The following is a 15,875-nucleotide window of genomic DNA, read 5'->3' as shown; positions in this document are numbered from 1 at the left end:
GTTTTTGTGGAGTGGTTATAGGGCAGGAATATATCGCACCTGAAATTAAAGGGATGGTCCACTACTTTTTTGTTAATGACCTATCCTTAGGGGCCCTTTGCACACTACGACATCGCAGGGTCAAATCGAAAGTGACGCACTTCCGGCGTCATTAGTGTGTAAATCGTTTTAACTACGATTACCGAGCGTAAAAGCGTCGGTATCGTATGATCGGTGCAGTGTCGGTCATTTTCATTATTTTGGCTGCAGCGACGGTACGACGTTGTTCCTCGGTCCTGCGGCAGCACACATCGCTGTGTGTGAAGCCGCAGGAGCGAGGAACATCTCCTACCTGTGTCCCGTCTGCAATGAGGAAGGAAAGAGGTGGGCGGGATGTTTACGTCCCGCTCATCTCCGTTCCTCCGCTTCTATTGGCCGGCTGCCGTGTGAGGCCGCACGACTCGCCCCCTTAGGAAGGAGGCGGGTCGCCGGCCAGAGCGATGTTGCAGGACAGGTAAGTACGTGTGAAGCTGCCGTAGCGATAATGTTCACTACGGCAGCTATCACAAGATATCGCAGCGAGGACTATCGCGGCATCCGTTTGCGATGTCGTAGTGTGCAAAGGGCCCCTTAGGATAGATCTTCAATGTCTGATCAGCTGGGGTCCGACACCCGGTACCCCCACCGATAAGCTGTTCTCGGTCCTGGCGGTGGCAGCAGGTGGCCGGAAATACTCATTTCTTCAGCGCTCTATTGGGAGACCCAGACGATTGGGGTATAGCTACTGCCCTCCGGAGGCCACACAAAGCACTACACCAAAAAGTGCAAGGCCCCTCCCCTTCTGGCTATACCCCCCCGTGGTATCACGGGTTCTCCAGTTTTCAAGCTTTGTGCGAAGGAGGTCAGACATCCACGCATAGCTCCACAGATTTTAGTCAGCAGTAGCTGCTGACTATTTCGGATGGAAGAAAAGAGGGCCCATATAGGGCCCCCAGCATGCTCCCTTCTCACCCGTGGATGGTGTTGTAAGGTTGAGGTACCTATTGCTGGTACGGAGGCTGGAGCCCACATGCTGCTTTCCTTCCACATCCCCCTGAGGGGCTCTGAGGAAGTGGGATCCTGCCGGCCTCAAAGCTCTGACGCCGGGCTCCATCCACAGACCCATTTGAACCTGCTGGATACGGAGCTGGAGTACCGTTCAGGGACATGGCCCTGCACCATTACAGGTACTCTGTGTCCCCGTACACACAGGCACAGCACACTCCAGACTTGCTGGGTGTGCTAGTGCGCCGGGGACAGTAAAGGGTTACAGTCACTGCAGCTTTGCTGAGTGACTTTGTGTTTTGGGAACTACCGCGCCGGACGCTCCGGGAGCGGCGGCGCGGCTGGGACTTGTAGTTCGCCGGGGACTGGGCGCCGACCGCGCTTTTACGGCGGCGGCGCTTATAAATCCAGTCCCCGGCTTCTGCGGCCTAGTGCCGCTTCGTTCCCGCCCCCTCCCTGTCACTCAGGGAAGGGGACAGGCGCTGAGCAATCAGCAGCGCCGAGGGCTGGAGCCTTTTTTACATGCTCCAGCCCTCTCACTGCACACTGTCGGACGCCGGATTCCCGCTCTGCCTTGGGGGCACGCCCACGGCCCGCCCCTCCTCACATGAGCTGGGGAAGAAGCCGGCAGCCATTACTGCAGTCCGAGCTCGGACTTTCGGCACCAAGGCAGGACGGTGGCGATCATACACCCGCTTATAGGCGGGCGGTAAGAGGCACATAGTGCTGACCACGATATAACTGCAGTGTGTACATGTGTTGTTTTTAACTGCATAGGTCGCTATATGCCCGCTTGGGGAGCGACACATCAGCAGCAGGAAAGCAGGTGTGCTAAGGCACAGGCTTTCTAGGCTGCTTGTATTGCACGACTGAGGTGTTCATTTGTGTTTATGCTTATATGCTATACATTGCACTGTACAGTCGCTAGTCTTAGCTATATTCTCCTGGAATGGCTAGACTACAGCAGCAGAAAACCAAGGGTGCTGGGGCACAGGTTTTTTTCTATGCTGCTTGTATTGCATGGGCTGCAGTGTGCATTTGTACTTGTGCTTGTATGCTATACATAGCACTGTATGGTCACTCTTCTGGGCCATATTCCCCGAGATGACTAGTCTACAGCAGCAGAAGAGCAGAGGTGCCAGGGCACAGGCTTCTATGCTGCTTGTATTGCATGTGCTGCAGTGTTCATTTGTACTTGTGCTTGTATGCTATACATTGCACTGTAGGGTCACTCTTCTGGGCTATATTCCCCTAGATGACTAGTATACAGCAGCAGAAGAGCAGGGGTGCCAGGGCACAGGCTTCTATGCTGCTTGTATTGCTTGTGCTGCATTGGTCTTTTGTACTTTATGCCTGTATGCTATACATTGCAATGTACGGTCACCAATCTTGGCTATATACTTCTAGATAGCTAGTCGGCAGCGGCAAAAAAGCAACACAGATTTCAGTGCTGTTTTTACTACATGGGATGCTGTTCATGACACCGTCCCATTGTGTGCATGCTCCCCTGTAGCACGTCGTCTGCCGGGGTCTCTAGCACTTCGTCTGCCGGGGCTCTACTAGTTGTGGCCAAAGAAACCTCCTGTCAACCCTGTCCATGGACAGGGACGGAGTAGTCATAATATAGAGACTTGCACCCATGGGCAATCTACTTGACCGAAAGGCAGCTCTTCAGGGCTTTGTTACTGACATCGCTCTCAATCCGGATACACCGGGTGGTAACGCCATACGGAATGATCCTATACCGTCCATCAATGGAAGGTTGGATCTTTCTCCCTCAGCTCCCCCAGTGGAGATAGGAGACGAACAGGAGAAGTTCCTTTTCAGTATCTCACGCAGATATTGAGTATTTTTCTGGCCACGCTGACTTCAGAGAAGCAATCCGGAAACACCACGCTTACCAGATAAGCGTCTTCTCCAAACGTTTTTAGGATACACGTTATCCCTTTTCCCCTGACGTGGTCAGCGCTGGACCCAGGGTCCAAAGGTGGATTCTCCAATCTCCAGGCTTGCATATAGAGCCATAGTTGCACTGGAGATGGGGCTTCACTTAAAGATGCCATTCACAGACAGATGGACTCTGGTTGAAATCTGTCTAGGAGGCTATCGGCGTGTCGGTTGCTCCGGCATCCACAGCCGTATTGGCAACCTAACCTTTTCAGCTGTTCTTGCGCAGCTGACCTTGAGCAGGGACATCTGTACCGCAGAGGCGTCCGTAACCCCGCAATGTCTGCACTGCGACTTACCCTGTTAATACTGTCCTAAAAGTACAGTCGAGGTTTCGGTCCTTTCCAAGCTCCGGCAGGTCCCAATTGTCCTCGTGCAAAAGGGCTACTAAACCTCAGACGGGCTCAGATTCCGGCCGGGCTCAATCTCGCCCAAGGAAGGCAGTCGGAGGAACCGCTACCAAGGCGGTCTCCTCAGGACTCTCAGCTCTCTCTCTCTCTCTCCGCATCCGCGGTTGATGGCAGACTCCCCCGCCTTTGGCGACATTTAGCTGCCACAGGTCACAGACCGGTGGGTGACGGACATTGTGCTCACGTGCACAGGACAGTGTTCTGTTCTCGTCCTCCGACTCCATTCTTCAGAACGGCCCCACCTCTCCACCGAGCAGATGCCCTGCTGCAGGCGGTGGACGCTCTAAGAGCAGAAGGAGTGGTGATCCCTGTCCCCCCTCAGGAACGAGGGCGAGGGTTTGTACTCCAATCTCTTTGTGGCTCCAAAAATGGACGGTTCCTTCCGTCCTGTTCTGGTCCTGAAACTGCTCAACGAGCATGCGAACGCCAGGCGGTTCCGGATGGGATCCCTCCGATCCGTCATTGCCTCAATGTCTCGAGGAGACTTCCTTGCCTCAACAGACATCAAAGATGCCTATCTCCACGTGCCAATTGCTACGGAGCACCAACGTTTTCTACGTTTTGTGATAGGAGACGAACATCTTCAGTTCGTAGCTCTGCCATTCAGTCTGGCGACAGCCCCACGGGTGTTCACCAAGGTCATGGCAGCAGTGGTAGCAGTCTTGCACTCTCAGGGACACCCGGTGATCCCGTACTTGGACGATCTACTCGTCAAAGCACCCTCCCTCGAGGCATGCCAACGCAGCCTGAATGTTACGCTGGAGACTCTCCAGACTTTCGGGTGGATCATCAATTTGGCAAGGTCAAATCTGTCTCCGACTCAATCACTAACGTATCTCGGCATGGAGTTTCATACTCTATCAGCCATAGTGAAGCTTCCGCTGAACCAGCAGCGTTCACTGCAGACAGAGGTGCAGTCTCTCCTTCAAGGCCAGTCGCACCCCTTAAGGCGCCTCATGCACTTCCTAAGGAAGATGGTGGCAGCCATCGAGGCAGTTCTCTTTGCGCAGTTTCATCTGCGCCAACGGCAATGGGACATTCTCCGCCAATGGGATGGGCAGTCAACCTCCCTGGACGGGAAGTCTCCCTTTCCCTGACGGCCGAGGACTCTCTGCAATAGTGGCTTATTCCCACCTCATTGTCATAGCCCCCATCCTGGGCAGTGGTCACGACAGATACGAGGCTGTCGGGGTGGGGAGCAGTTTGTCTCCGCCACATGGCTCAGGGGACGTGGACTCAGCAGGAGTCCACCCTTCAGATCGATGTTCTGGAAATCGGGGCAGGGTATCTTACCCTATTAGCTTTCCAGAAGTGGCTAGAAAGAGAGCAGATCCGAATCCAGTCGGACATCTCCACAGCGGTGGCATACATCAACCACCAAGGAGGGACACGCAGTCAGCAGCCTTCCAGGAAGTCCGGCGAATCCTCATGTGGGTGGAGGACACAGCATCCACCATATCCGCAGTTCACATCCCGGGCGTAGAAAACTGGGAAGCAGACTTCCTCAGTCGCCAGGGCATGGACGCGGGGGAATGGTCCTTTCACCCGGACGTGTTTCAGGAAATCTGTTGCCGCTGGGGGGTGCCGGACGTCGACCTAATGGCGTCTCGGCACTCCAACAAGGTCCCGGCATTTATGGCACGATCGCGCGATCACAGAGCTCTGGCGGCAGACGCCTTAGTGCAAGATTGGTCGCAGTTCCGGCTCCCTTATGTGTTTCCACCTCTGGCACTCTTGCCCAGAGTACTGCGCAAAAATCAGATCCGATTGCAGCCGCGTCATACTCGTCGCACCAGACTGGCCGAGGAGATCGTGGTACCCGGATCTGTGGCATCTCACGGTCGGCCGACCGGGGTCACTACCAGGCCGACCAGACTTACTGTCTCAAGGGCCGTTTTCTCCATCGGAATTCTGCGACCCTGAACCTGACTGTGTGGCCTTTGTGTCCTGGATCCTAGCGTCTTCAGGATTATCCCAAGGGGTCGTTGCCACCATGAGACAGGCTAGGAAGCCCACGTCTGCTAAGATCTACCACAGAACGTGGAAGATTTTCTTAATCTGGTGCTCTACTCCGGGAGTGTCTCCCTGGCCATTTGCATTGCCTACTTTTCTTTCCTTCCTACAATAGGAGTTAGAAAAGGGCTTGTCGCTAGACTCCCTCAAAGGGCAAGTCTCAGCACTATCCGTGTTTTTTCAGAAGCGTCTAGCACGTCTTTCTAAGGTGCGCACGTTCCCGCAGGGGGTTTGTCATATCGTACCCCCGTACAAGCGGCCGTTAGATCCATGGGATCTGAACAGGGTTCTAGTTGCTCTCCAGAAGCCGCCTTTCGAGCCTCTGAAGGAAGTTTCCTTTTCTCGCCTGTCACAGAAGGTGGCGTTTCTCGTTGCGATCACATCGCTTCGGCGAGTGTCTGAGCTGGCAGCTCTGTCATCCAAGGCTCCCTTCCTGGTGTTTTCACCAGGACAAGGTAGTGCTGCGCATCATTCCGGAGTTTCTCCCTAAGGTCGTATCCTCGTTTCATCTTAATCAGGATATCTCCTTACCGTCCTTTTGCACTCATCCGGTTCACCGGTATGAGAATGTTTACGTTTGCTAGATCTGGTGAGAGCACTCAGAATCTACATTTCCCGCACGGCGCCCATACGCCGTTCCGATGCCCTTGTCGCTGGTACGCGCAAGAGGTTGCAGGCTTCTAAAGCCACCCTGGCTCGATGGATCAAAGAACCAATTCTGGAAGCCTACCGTTCTCAGGGCTTCCGGTTCTTTCAGGGCTGAAAGCCCATTCAACCAGAGCCGTGGGTGCGTCCTGGGCGCTACGACACCAGGCTTCGGCTCAACAGGTGTGCCAGGCAGCTACCTGGTCGAGTCTGCACACTTTCACCAAACATTATCAGGTGCATACCTATGCTTCGGCGGATGCCAGCTTAGGTAGAAGAGTCCTGCAGGCGGCAGTGACATCCCCGTAGGGGAGGGCTGTTTTGCAGCTCTAACATGAGGTATCTCTTTACCCACCCAGGGACAGCTTTTGGACGTCCCAATCGTCTGGGTCTCCCAATAGAGCGCTGAAGAAGAAGGGAATTTTGTTACTTACCGTAAATTCCTTTTCTTCTAGCTCTTATTGGGAGACCCAGCACCCGCCCTGTTGCCCTTCGGGATTTCTTGGTTGTTTGCGGGTACACATGTTGTTCATGTTGAACGGTTTTTCAGTTCTCCGACGTTATTCGGAGTTAATTTGTTTAAACCAGTTATTGGCTTCCTCCTTCTTGCTTTGGCACTAAAACTGGAGAACCCGTGATACCACGGGGGGGTATAGCCAGAAGGGGAGGGGCCTTGCACTTTTTGGTGTAGTGCTTTGTGTGGCCTCCGGAGGGCAGTAGCTATACCCCAATCGTCTGGGTCTCCCAATAAGAGCTAGAAGAAAAGGAATTTACGGTAAGTAACAAAATTCCCTTCTTCCGAAACTGCTCCATCTTCTGATAGCGGCCGGGGACTGCACATTCAGATCATTAGGAGGCGGATGTGTAGTACCCGGCCGCAGCCACTATCAGAAGACGGCGCAGCTCCAGAGCCAAGCATTTACGGCCAACACCGAGAACAGCTGATCGGTGGGGGTGCGGGAAGTCGGACCGTGGCCAATCAGACAGTGATGACCTATCCTAAGGATAAGCCATCAATGTAAAAGTAGTGGACAACCTATTAAATATATATTTATTTATATACTGGGGTTGAGAAGGATCACACTCACTGCCAATAAATAGGATTTTATTACACCTCATCGCTTCCGTCTCTCCACGATGACTTACAATTGGACTAGATAGATCATGACTTCTTTTTCTTTGCCGACGACTGTTCTGCCTTCTTGGACGCTCCGAGGAGCCCCGACAGCTTTACCATGAGCATGTCCACAATTTCTTTTTCTTCATATGGCTAAAATGTGGAAGAGGGTAGATAATGAAGTTGGGGGATACTTGTCCGGAATTTAGGCTTTCTGGCATGGAGAGAATGGGTCGTTCCCCAGAGGCACAACTAATATCCTTGTGTTCGGTATTGCAGATCAGCCCTATTTATGTGAATGTAAATATTTAGCAATGCTCGACACACTCTGGATAGGATTGGTGCAGTTTCGGAGTGGGGTCTGGAGAGAAAACTCCTTAAAATCACGTTATAGAAGGGGTGCTCAGGTACTCATAACTAGTGATGAGCAGGCACTACCATGCTTGGGTGCTCAGTACTCGTAACTAGTGATGAGCGGGCACTACCATGCTCGGGTGCACGGTACTCGTAACTAATGATGAGCGGACATTACCATGCTCAGGTGCTCTGTACTCGTAACTAGTGATGAGCGGGCACTACCGTGCTCGGTACTAGTGATGAGCGGGCACTACCGTGCTCGGTACTAGTGATGAGCGGGCACTACCGTGCTCGGTACTAGTGATGAGCGGGCACTACCATGCTCGGGTGCTCTGTACTAGTGATGAGCGGGCACTACATGCTCGGGTGCACGGTACTCGTAACTAATAATGAGCAGACATTACCATGCTCAGGTGCTCTGTACTCGTAACTAGTGATGAGCGGGCACTACCATGCTCTGGTGCTCTGTACTAGTGATGAGCGGGCACTACCATGCTCGGGTGCTCTGTACTAGTGATGAGCGGGCACTACCATGCTCAGGTGCTCTATACTCGTAACTAGTGATGAGCGGGCACTACCATGCTCGGGTGCTCTGTACTAGTGATGAGCGGGCCCTACCATGCTCGGGTGCTCTGTACTAGTGATGAGCGGGCACTACCATGCTCGGGTGCTCTGTACTAGTGACGAGCGGGCATTACCATGCTCGGGTGCTCTGTACTCGTAACTAGTGATGAGCGGGCACTACCATGCTCGGTCGCTCAGTACTCGTAGGCGATGCTAGTCTGCTTTTTGGCTGACGTACTCCCATAACATTTTGTCATGTGCTCGTTGGACAACACTGCACGGATAATCTAGGACCGGCGCCATTCTGGGAGCTGAGTATTCAGTTTTTATTTTTCGCTCCACGGTGGATTAAGCAGATCACATTTCACTATACAAACTGAATGCATTATTCAATTGGTTTTAGAGCCAATGAGGGTGGTGTACTTACTGTGAAAGTCAATCTCAGCATGACTGATAGATCAGCACTCCGCATCACATCCTTGCCTCCGCTGCTTATTGGGCCCCACAATGTCATTATTTCATGGGGCACATTTAGTGCCCCGGACGCTGGGTGAAGACTGGAGAAAATTGCTCATCTCTATTGTATGATCATTTCTCAATGTTTTCCTGCCTAATATTCCAATAAGTATATTGTGAGGATGCCCATGTTTCAGTATCATAGTATAGCCATTCTGATATGCATTTTCAAAGTAAGTACACCAGCTTCATCAGGTAAAAAAAAAAATCTTTCTTCGGCGCTCCATTGGGAGACCCAGACGATTGGGTGTATAGCACTGCCTCCGGAGGCCACACAAAGCATTACACTTAAAAGTGTAAGGCCCCTCCCCTTCTGGCTATACACCCCCAGTGGGATCACTGGCAGCTCAGTTTTCAAGCTTTGTGCGAAGGAGGCTCACATCCACGCATAGCTCCACTGTTTAGTCAGCAGTAGCTGCTGACTATATCGGATGGAAGAAAAGAGGGCCCATACTAGGGCCCCCAGCATGCTCCCTTCTCACCCCATTTCCATTGGAGGTGTTTGTTAAGGTTGAGGTACCCATTGCGGGTACGGAGGCTGGAGCCCACATGCTGTTTTCCTTCCCCATCCCCCTGAGGGGCTCTGAGGAAGTGGGATCTTACCGGCCCCCAAGCCCTGAGGCCGGGCTCCATCCACAGACCCATAGAACCTGCTGGATATGGAGCGGGGTACCATTCAGGGACAAGGCCCTGCAACATTCAGGTACTCTGTGTCCCCGTTTGGACGGCCGTGCACATTCCAGACTTGCTGGGTGTGCTAGTGCGCCGGGGACTGTAGCGCTGCGCGCTGGGGTTACAGTCACTCTGAGTGACTTTATGTATGGGGGACTGCCGCGCCGGCCGCCCCTGGAGCGGCGGCGCGGCTGAGACTTGTAGTGCGCCGGGGACTTAGCGACGACCGCGCTTTTACGACGGCGTCGCTTATAAATTTAGTCCCCGGCTTTTGCGGCCTAGCTCCGCTTCGTTCCCGCCCCCTCCCTGTCAATCAGGGAAGGGGAGAGACGCTGTGCAATCGTCAGCGCCGAGGGCTGGAGCCTTATTTACATGCTCCAGCCCTCTCACTGAGCACAGTGGGGCGCAGGTTTCCCGCTCTTTGTCTGCACACGCCCAGGGCCCGCCCCCCTCCATAGGACGCCGGCAGCCATTCCTTCATGCAGTCTGGCTGGAGAACGGACACAGGCTCTGGGAGACCCAGACAAGGGATTTCTGGCGACCACACACCCGCGTTAAGCGGGCGGTAAGCAGCACATTAGTGCTGGCCCCACTTGTGCCACAGTGTTATATTGGTGTACTTTTTTCTCTGTACCATATATATATATATATATATATATATATTGCACTGTAAGGTCGCTTCTTGGCTGTATACCCTATCTTGCTCTGAGGAGACGACAACATGTCATCCGCAAAACGCAAGGGTGCCAAGACACAGGCTGTATACGCTGCTTGTGCTGCTTGTGGGGCTGATCTACCAGCAGGTTCCAAAGACCCCCATTGTGTGCAATGTTCAGTCCCTGTTCCACTTCGTCAGCCGGAGTCTGTGGAGGTAGTGACCCAGGCAGAGTCACCGGTGAACCCTGTCCCGGTGACGGGGACAGAGTTCGCAGTTTTTGCTGACAAGATGTCTGTCACTATGACAAAGATCCTAGAGACCTTACAGACCAGGCCAGTTACTCAGACCATGGACACTGCTGCGGCAACGTTCCCCGGTCCCCCTCAGCTGGAGTTAATCCGTGCATCAAGGGGGTCCCAGGCATCTCAGGCTGAAGGCTCTGACTCAGATGACAGTCCCAGGCTGCCTAAGCGAGCTCGCTGGGAGAGACCCTCCACGTCATCACGTGGATCAGGGTCTCAGCGAGAAGAGTCTCTGCAGGATGACACAGAGGAGGGTGATCAGGAGTCTAATCCTGACACCGCTCTCAATCTGGATACTCCTGATGGTGACGCCATGGTGAATGACCTTATAGCGGCCATCAATAGCCTATTGGATATTTCTCCTCCTGCCCCTTCAGCAGAGGAGGCAGCTGCACAGCAGGAGAAGTTCCATTTCAGGTATCCCAAGCCTAAACTGAGTACTTTTCTGGACCACGCTGACTTCAGAGAATCAGTCCAGAAACACCATGCTTATCCAGACAAGCGTTTCTCCAAACGTCTTAAGGATGCACGTTATCCCTTTCCCCCTGACGTGGTCAAACGCTGGACCCAGTGTCCAAAGGTGGACCCCCCAATCTCCAGGCTTGCGGCTAGATCCATAGTTGCAGTGGAGGATGGGGCTTCACTTAAAGATGCCAATAACAGACAGATGGACCTTTGGTTAAAGTCTGTTTATGAAGCTATCGGCGCGTCGTTTGCTCCAGCATTCGCGGCCGTGTGGGCACTCCAAGCTATTTCGGCTGGTCTGGCACAGGTGGACTCTATCATACGTCCAGCAGTGCCGCGAGTGGCGTCCCTAACCTCGCAAATGTCTGCGTTTGCGACTTACGCTATCAACGCGGTCCTGGACTCTACGAGCCGTACCGCAATGGCGTCTGCTAACTCTGTGGTTTTGCGCAGAGCCTTGTGGTTAAAGGAATGGAAAGCGGATTCTGCTTCCAAAAAATGTTTAACCAGCTTGCCACTATCTGTAGACAGACTGTTTGGTGAGCAATTGGCTGAAATCATCAAACAATCCAAGGGTAAAGACTCCTCCTTACCCCAGCCCAGATCAAGCAAACCTCAACAGAGGAAGTGGCAGTCGAGGTTTCGGTCCTTTCGAGGCTCCGGAAAGACCCAATTCTCCTCGTCCAAAGGGACTCAGAAGGAGCAAAGGGGCTCAGATTCCTGGCGGGCTCACTCACGCCCCAAGAAGGCAACTGGAGGCACCGCTTCCAAGGCGGCTGCCTCATGACTTTCGGCCTCCTCCCTCCGCATCCTCGGTCGGTGGCAGGCTCTCCCGCTTTTGCGACATTTGGCTGCCACAGGTCAAAGACCGGTGGGTAACAGACATTTTGTCTCACGGGTACAGGATAGAGTTCAGTTCTCGTCCTCCGCCTCGGTTCTTCAGAACCTCCCCACATCCCGACCGAGCAGATGCCCTTCTGCAGGCGGTGTGCTCACTAAGAGCAGAAGGAGTGGTGATCCCTGTCCCTCTGCGGGAACAGGGGCAAGGTTTTTACTCCAATCTCTTTGTGGTTCCAAAAAAGGACGGCTCGTTCCGTCCTGTTCTGGACCTAAAGCTGCTCAACAAGCATGTGAACGCCAGGCGGTTCCGGATGGAATCCCTCCGCTCCGTCATTGCCTCAATGTCTCAAGGAGATTTCCTTGCATCAATAGACATCAAAGATGCTTATCTCCACGTGCCGATTGCTACAGAGCACCAACGTTTTCTACGTTTTGTGATAGGAGACGACCATCTCCAGTTCGTAGCTCTGCCATTTGGCCTGGCGACAGCCCCACGGGTTTTCACCAAGGTCATGGCGGCAGTGGTAGCAGTCTTGCACTCTCATGGACATTCGGTGATCCCTTACCTGGACGATCTACTTGTGAAAGCACCCTCTCAAGAGGCATGCCAACACAGCCTGAATGTTGCGCTGGAGACTCTCCAGACCTTCGGGTGGATCATCAACTTTTCAAAGTCAAATCTGTCACCGACCCAATCACTAACGTACCTTGGCATGGAGTTTCATACTCTCTCAGCGATAGTGAAGCTTCCACTGGACAAGCAGCGGTCACTACAGACAGGGGTGCAGTCTCTTCTTCATGGTCAGTCGCACCCCTTAAGGCGCCTCATGCACTTCCTAGGGAAGATGGTGGCAGCAATGGAGGCAGTTCCGTTTGCACAGTTTCATCTGCGTCCACTTCAATGGGACATTCTCCGCCAATGGGACGGGAAGACAACTTCCCTGGACAGGAAAGTCTCCCTTTCCCAGACGGCCAAGGACTCTCTCCAATGGTGGCTTCTTCCCACATCATTATCACAGGGAAGATCCTTCCTACCCCCATCCTGGGCAGTGGTCACGACAGACGCGAGTCTGTCAGGGTGGGGAGCAGTTTTTCTCCACCACAGGGCTCAAGGGACGTGGACTCAGCAGGAGTCCACCCTTCAGATCAATGTTCTGGAAATCAGGGCAGTGTATCTTGCCCTACTAGCCTTCCAGCAGTGGCTGGAAGGAAAGCAGATCCGAATTCAGTCGGACAACTCCACAGCGGTGGCATACATCAACCACCAAGGAGGGACACGCAGTCGGCAAGCCTTCCAGGAAGTCCGGCGGATTCTGATGTGGGTGGAGGACAGAGCTTCCACCATATCAGCAGTTCACATCCCGGGCGTAGAAAACTGGGAAGCAGACTTCCTCAGTCGCCAGGGCATGGACGCAGGGGAATGGTCCCTTCACCCGGACGTGTTTCAGGAAATCTGCCGCCGCTGGGGGGTGCCGGACGTCGACCTAATGGCGTCTCGGCACAACAACAAGGTTCCGACCTTCATAGCGCGGTCTCGCGATCAAAGAGCTCTGGCGGCAGACGCCTTAGTGCAAGATTGGTCGCAGTTCCGGCTTCCTTATGTGTTTCCACCTCTGGCACTCTTGCCCAGAGTGCTACGCAAGATCAGATCCGGTTGCGGCCGCGTCATACTCGTCGCCCCAGACTGGCCGAGGAGGTCGTGGTACCCGGATCTGTGGCACCTCACGGTCGGCCAACCGTGGGCACTACCAGACCGACCAGACTTACTGTCCCAGGGGCCGTTTTTCCATCGGAATTCTGCGGCCCTGAACCTGACTGTGTGGCCATTGAGTCCTGGATCCTAGGGTCTTCAGGATTATCACAAGGGGTCGTGGCCACCATGAGACAGGCTAGGAAGTCCACTTCTGCTAAGATCTACCACAGAACGTGGAAGATTTTCTTATCCTGGTGCTCTGCACAAGGAGTATCCCCCTGGCCATTCGCGTTGCCTGTCCTTCTTTCCTTCCTGCAATCTGGGTTTGAAAAGGGCTTGTCGCTCGGCTCCCTTAAAGGGCAAGTCTCGGCACTATCCGTGTTTTTTCAGAAGCGACTAGCACGACTTTCTCAGGTGCGCACGTTTCTGCAGGGGGTTTGTCATATCGTCCCTCCGTACAGGCGGCCGTTAGATCCGTGGGATCTAAACAAGGTCCTTGTTGCTCTCCAGAAGCCGCCCTTCGAGCCTCTGAGAGATGTTTCACTTTCTCGACTCTCACAGAAAGTGGCCTTTCTGGTAGCGGTCACGTCTCTTCGGAGAGTGTCTGAACTAGCAGCGCTGTCATCTAAGGCTCCCTTCCTGGTCTTCCACCAGGACAAGGTAGTGCTGCGCCCCATTCAGGAGTTTCTCCCCAAGGTAGTATCCTCTTTTCATCTTAATCAGGATATCTCCTTGCCTTCCTTTTATCCGCATGCAGTTCATCGGTATGCAAAGGATTTACATTTGCTAGATCTAGTGAGAGCACTCAGAATCTACATTTCCCGCACGGCGCCCCTGCGCCGCTCGGATGCACTCTTTGTCCTTGTCGCTGGTAAGCGCAAGGGGTCGCAGGCTTCAAAAGCCACCCTGGCTCGATGGATCAAAGAACCAATTCTTGAAGCCTACCGTTCTGCTGGGCTTCCGGTTCCATCAGGGCTGAAGGCCCACTCAACCAGAGCCGTGGGTGCGTCCTGGGCATTACGACACCAGGCTACGGCTCAACAGGTGTGCCAGGCAGCTACCTGGTCGAGTCTGCACACTTTCACCAAACATTATCAGGTGCATACCTATGCTTCGGCGGATGCCAGCCTAGGTAGAAGAGTCCTGCAGGCGGCAGTTGCCTCCCCGTAGGGGAGGGCTGTCTTTGCAGCTCTAACATGAGGTATTTCTCTTCCCACCCAGGGACAGCTTTTGGACGTCCCAATCGTCTGGGTCTCCCAATGGAGCGCCGAAGAAGAAGGGAATTTTGTTACTTACCGTAAATTCCTTTTCTTCTAGCTCCTATTGGGAGACCCAGCACCCGCCCTGTTGTCCTTCGGGATTTTTGGTTGTTTTCGGGTACACATGTTGTTCATGTTGAACGGTTTTCAGTTCTCCGACGTTACTTCGGAGTGAATTTGTTTGAACCAGTTATTGGCTTTCCTCCTTCTTGCTTTAGCACTAAAACTGAGCTGCCAGTGATCCCACTGGGGGTGTATAGCCAGAAGGGGAGGGGCCTTACACTTTTAAGTGTAATGCTTTGTGTGGCCTCCGGAGGCAGTGCTATACACCCAATCGTCTGGGTCTCCCAATAGGAGCTAGAAGAAAAGGAATTTACGGTAAGTAACAAAATTCCCTTCATTTAATAATGGATGCAGCTTCTATAGTGAAGTCTGGTGACCCATTTGCTTCAAGTGTTGTTTTTTTCTTACCGTCGGGTTCTTGCGTTCGCTGGAGAAGACGTTCAATAAAGCGGATAAGAAGACGTTGACGATTATGAAGGCGAGGAAGAGGACGCAGGTGAAGATGAGCAGCGAGCCGAGGACGGGGTCCAGACTGATCACCTACAAACACAGGGGAAAGTCATGATCATGGGCGCCGCGGCATCAAGAGTATTATGGATGTGACCGCATCCGTCTCCTACCTCATCATAATTAAAAATGCCAATTAAAAGGCTGATAATGGTCACAGCGGAGTCGGTCACCGTTCTGTAATTGTTAATGGTCCAGCCAAAAAGTAAATTGCACTGAAAAATAAAAAAAAAATAATAAAATTAATAGGATGAAAATAAATCTCGGCCATCAGGAGCGCGTAATACTCACCGAAATAGCGTACGCCACCAGGAGGATGAGGATGGTGAGGAGGAAGCCGCTGATTTCGTTCCACGCCTTCTGCAGCGTCACCGTGATCAGGTGCAGATTGGGGTTCAGGTTGAGGAGGCGCCAGAGCTTGATGGTTAATAGCGAAACCAGGAAGGCAATGGTGTAGCTTTGGGCGCTGTCTATGGTGGCGGTCTCATAGAAGCTGACAAATCTACGGGGGGAAAGGGGTGGGGTAGTACGAAGACAGCATGGCCATAAAAGAACGGTAAGAACATCGGGTTAAAGGGACTGACTGGAGGATCAGGTGCTCGGTACTCATAACTAGTGATGAGCAGGCACTACCATGCTCAGGTGCTCAGTACTGGTAACTAGTGATGAGCGGGCACTACCATGCTCGGGAGCTCAGTACTTGTAACTAGTGATGAGCGGGCACTACCATGCTCAGGTGCTCGGTACTCATAACTAGTGATGAGCGGGCACTACCATGCTCGGGTGCTCGGTACTCATAACTAGTGATGAGCGGGCACTACCAT

General features: G+C 53.2%; 1 protein-coding gene across 1 annotated transcript in view; it reads right to left on the bottom strand.

Annotated features, from left to right (window-relative positions):
* Positions 1 to 7,144: 7,144 nt before the first annotated feature.
* The window catches only part of PKD1L3 (polycystin 1 like 3, transient receptor potential channel interacting), a 65,647-nt gene continuing 56,916 nt past the window's right edge, over positions 7,145 to 15,875 (bottom strand). Inside the window, exons 29-32 of the mRNA XM_075325437.1 lie at positions 15,343 to 15,553; positions 15,165 to 15,266; positions 14,953 to 15,084; positions 7,145 to 7,308 (exon numbers count right to left, since the gene is read on the bottom strand). Of these exons, the coding sequence (XP_075181552.1) occupies positions 7,201 to 7,308; positions 14,953 to 15,084; positions 15,165 to 15,266; positions 15,343 to 15,553 (553 nt within the window). The 3' untranslated portion in view covers positions 7,145 to 7,200. The remainder of the gene's footprint in view (positions 7,309 to 14,952; positions 15,085 to 15,164; positions 15,267 to 15,342; positions 15,554 to 15,875) is intronic.

Source organism: Anomaloglossus baeobatrachus, chromosome 10 (assembly GCF_048569485.1).
Source record: "Anomaloglossus baeobatrachus isolate aAnoBae1 chromosome 10, aAnoBae1.hap1, whole genome shotgun sequence".
Classification (NCBI taxonomy): domain Eukaryota; kingdom Metazoa; phylum Chordata; class Amphibia; order Anura; family Aromobatidae; genus Anomaloglossus; species Anomaloglossus baeobatrachus.
Note: the sequence above shows the minus strand (reverse complement) of the source record. Positions and strands in the feature narration are given on the sequence as shown.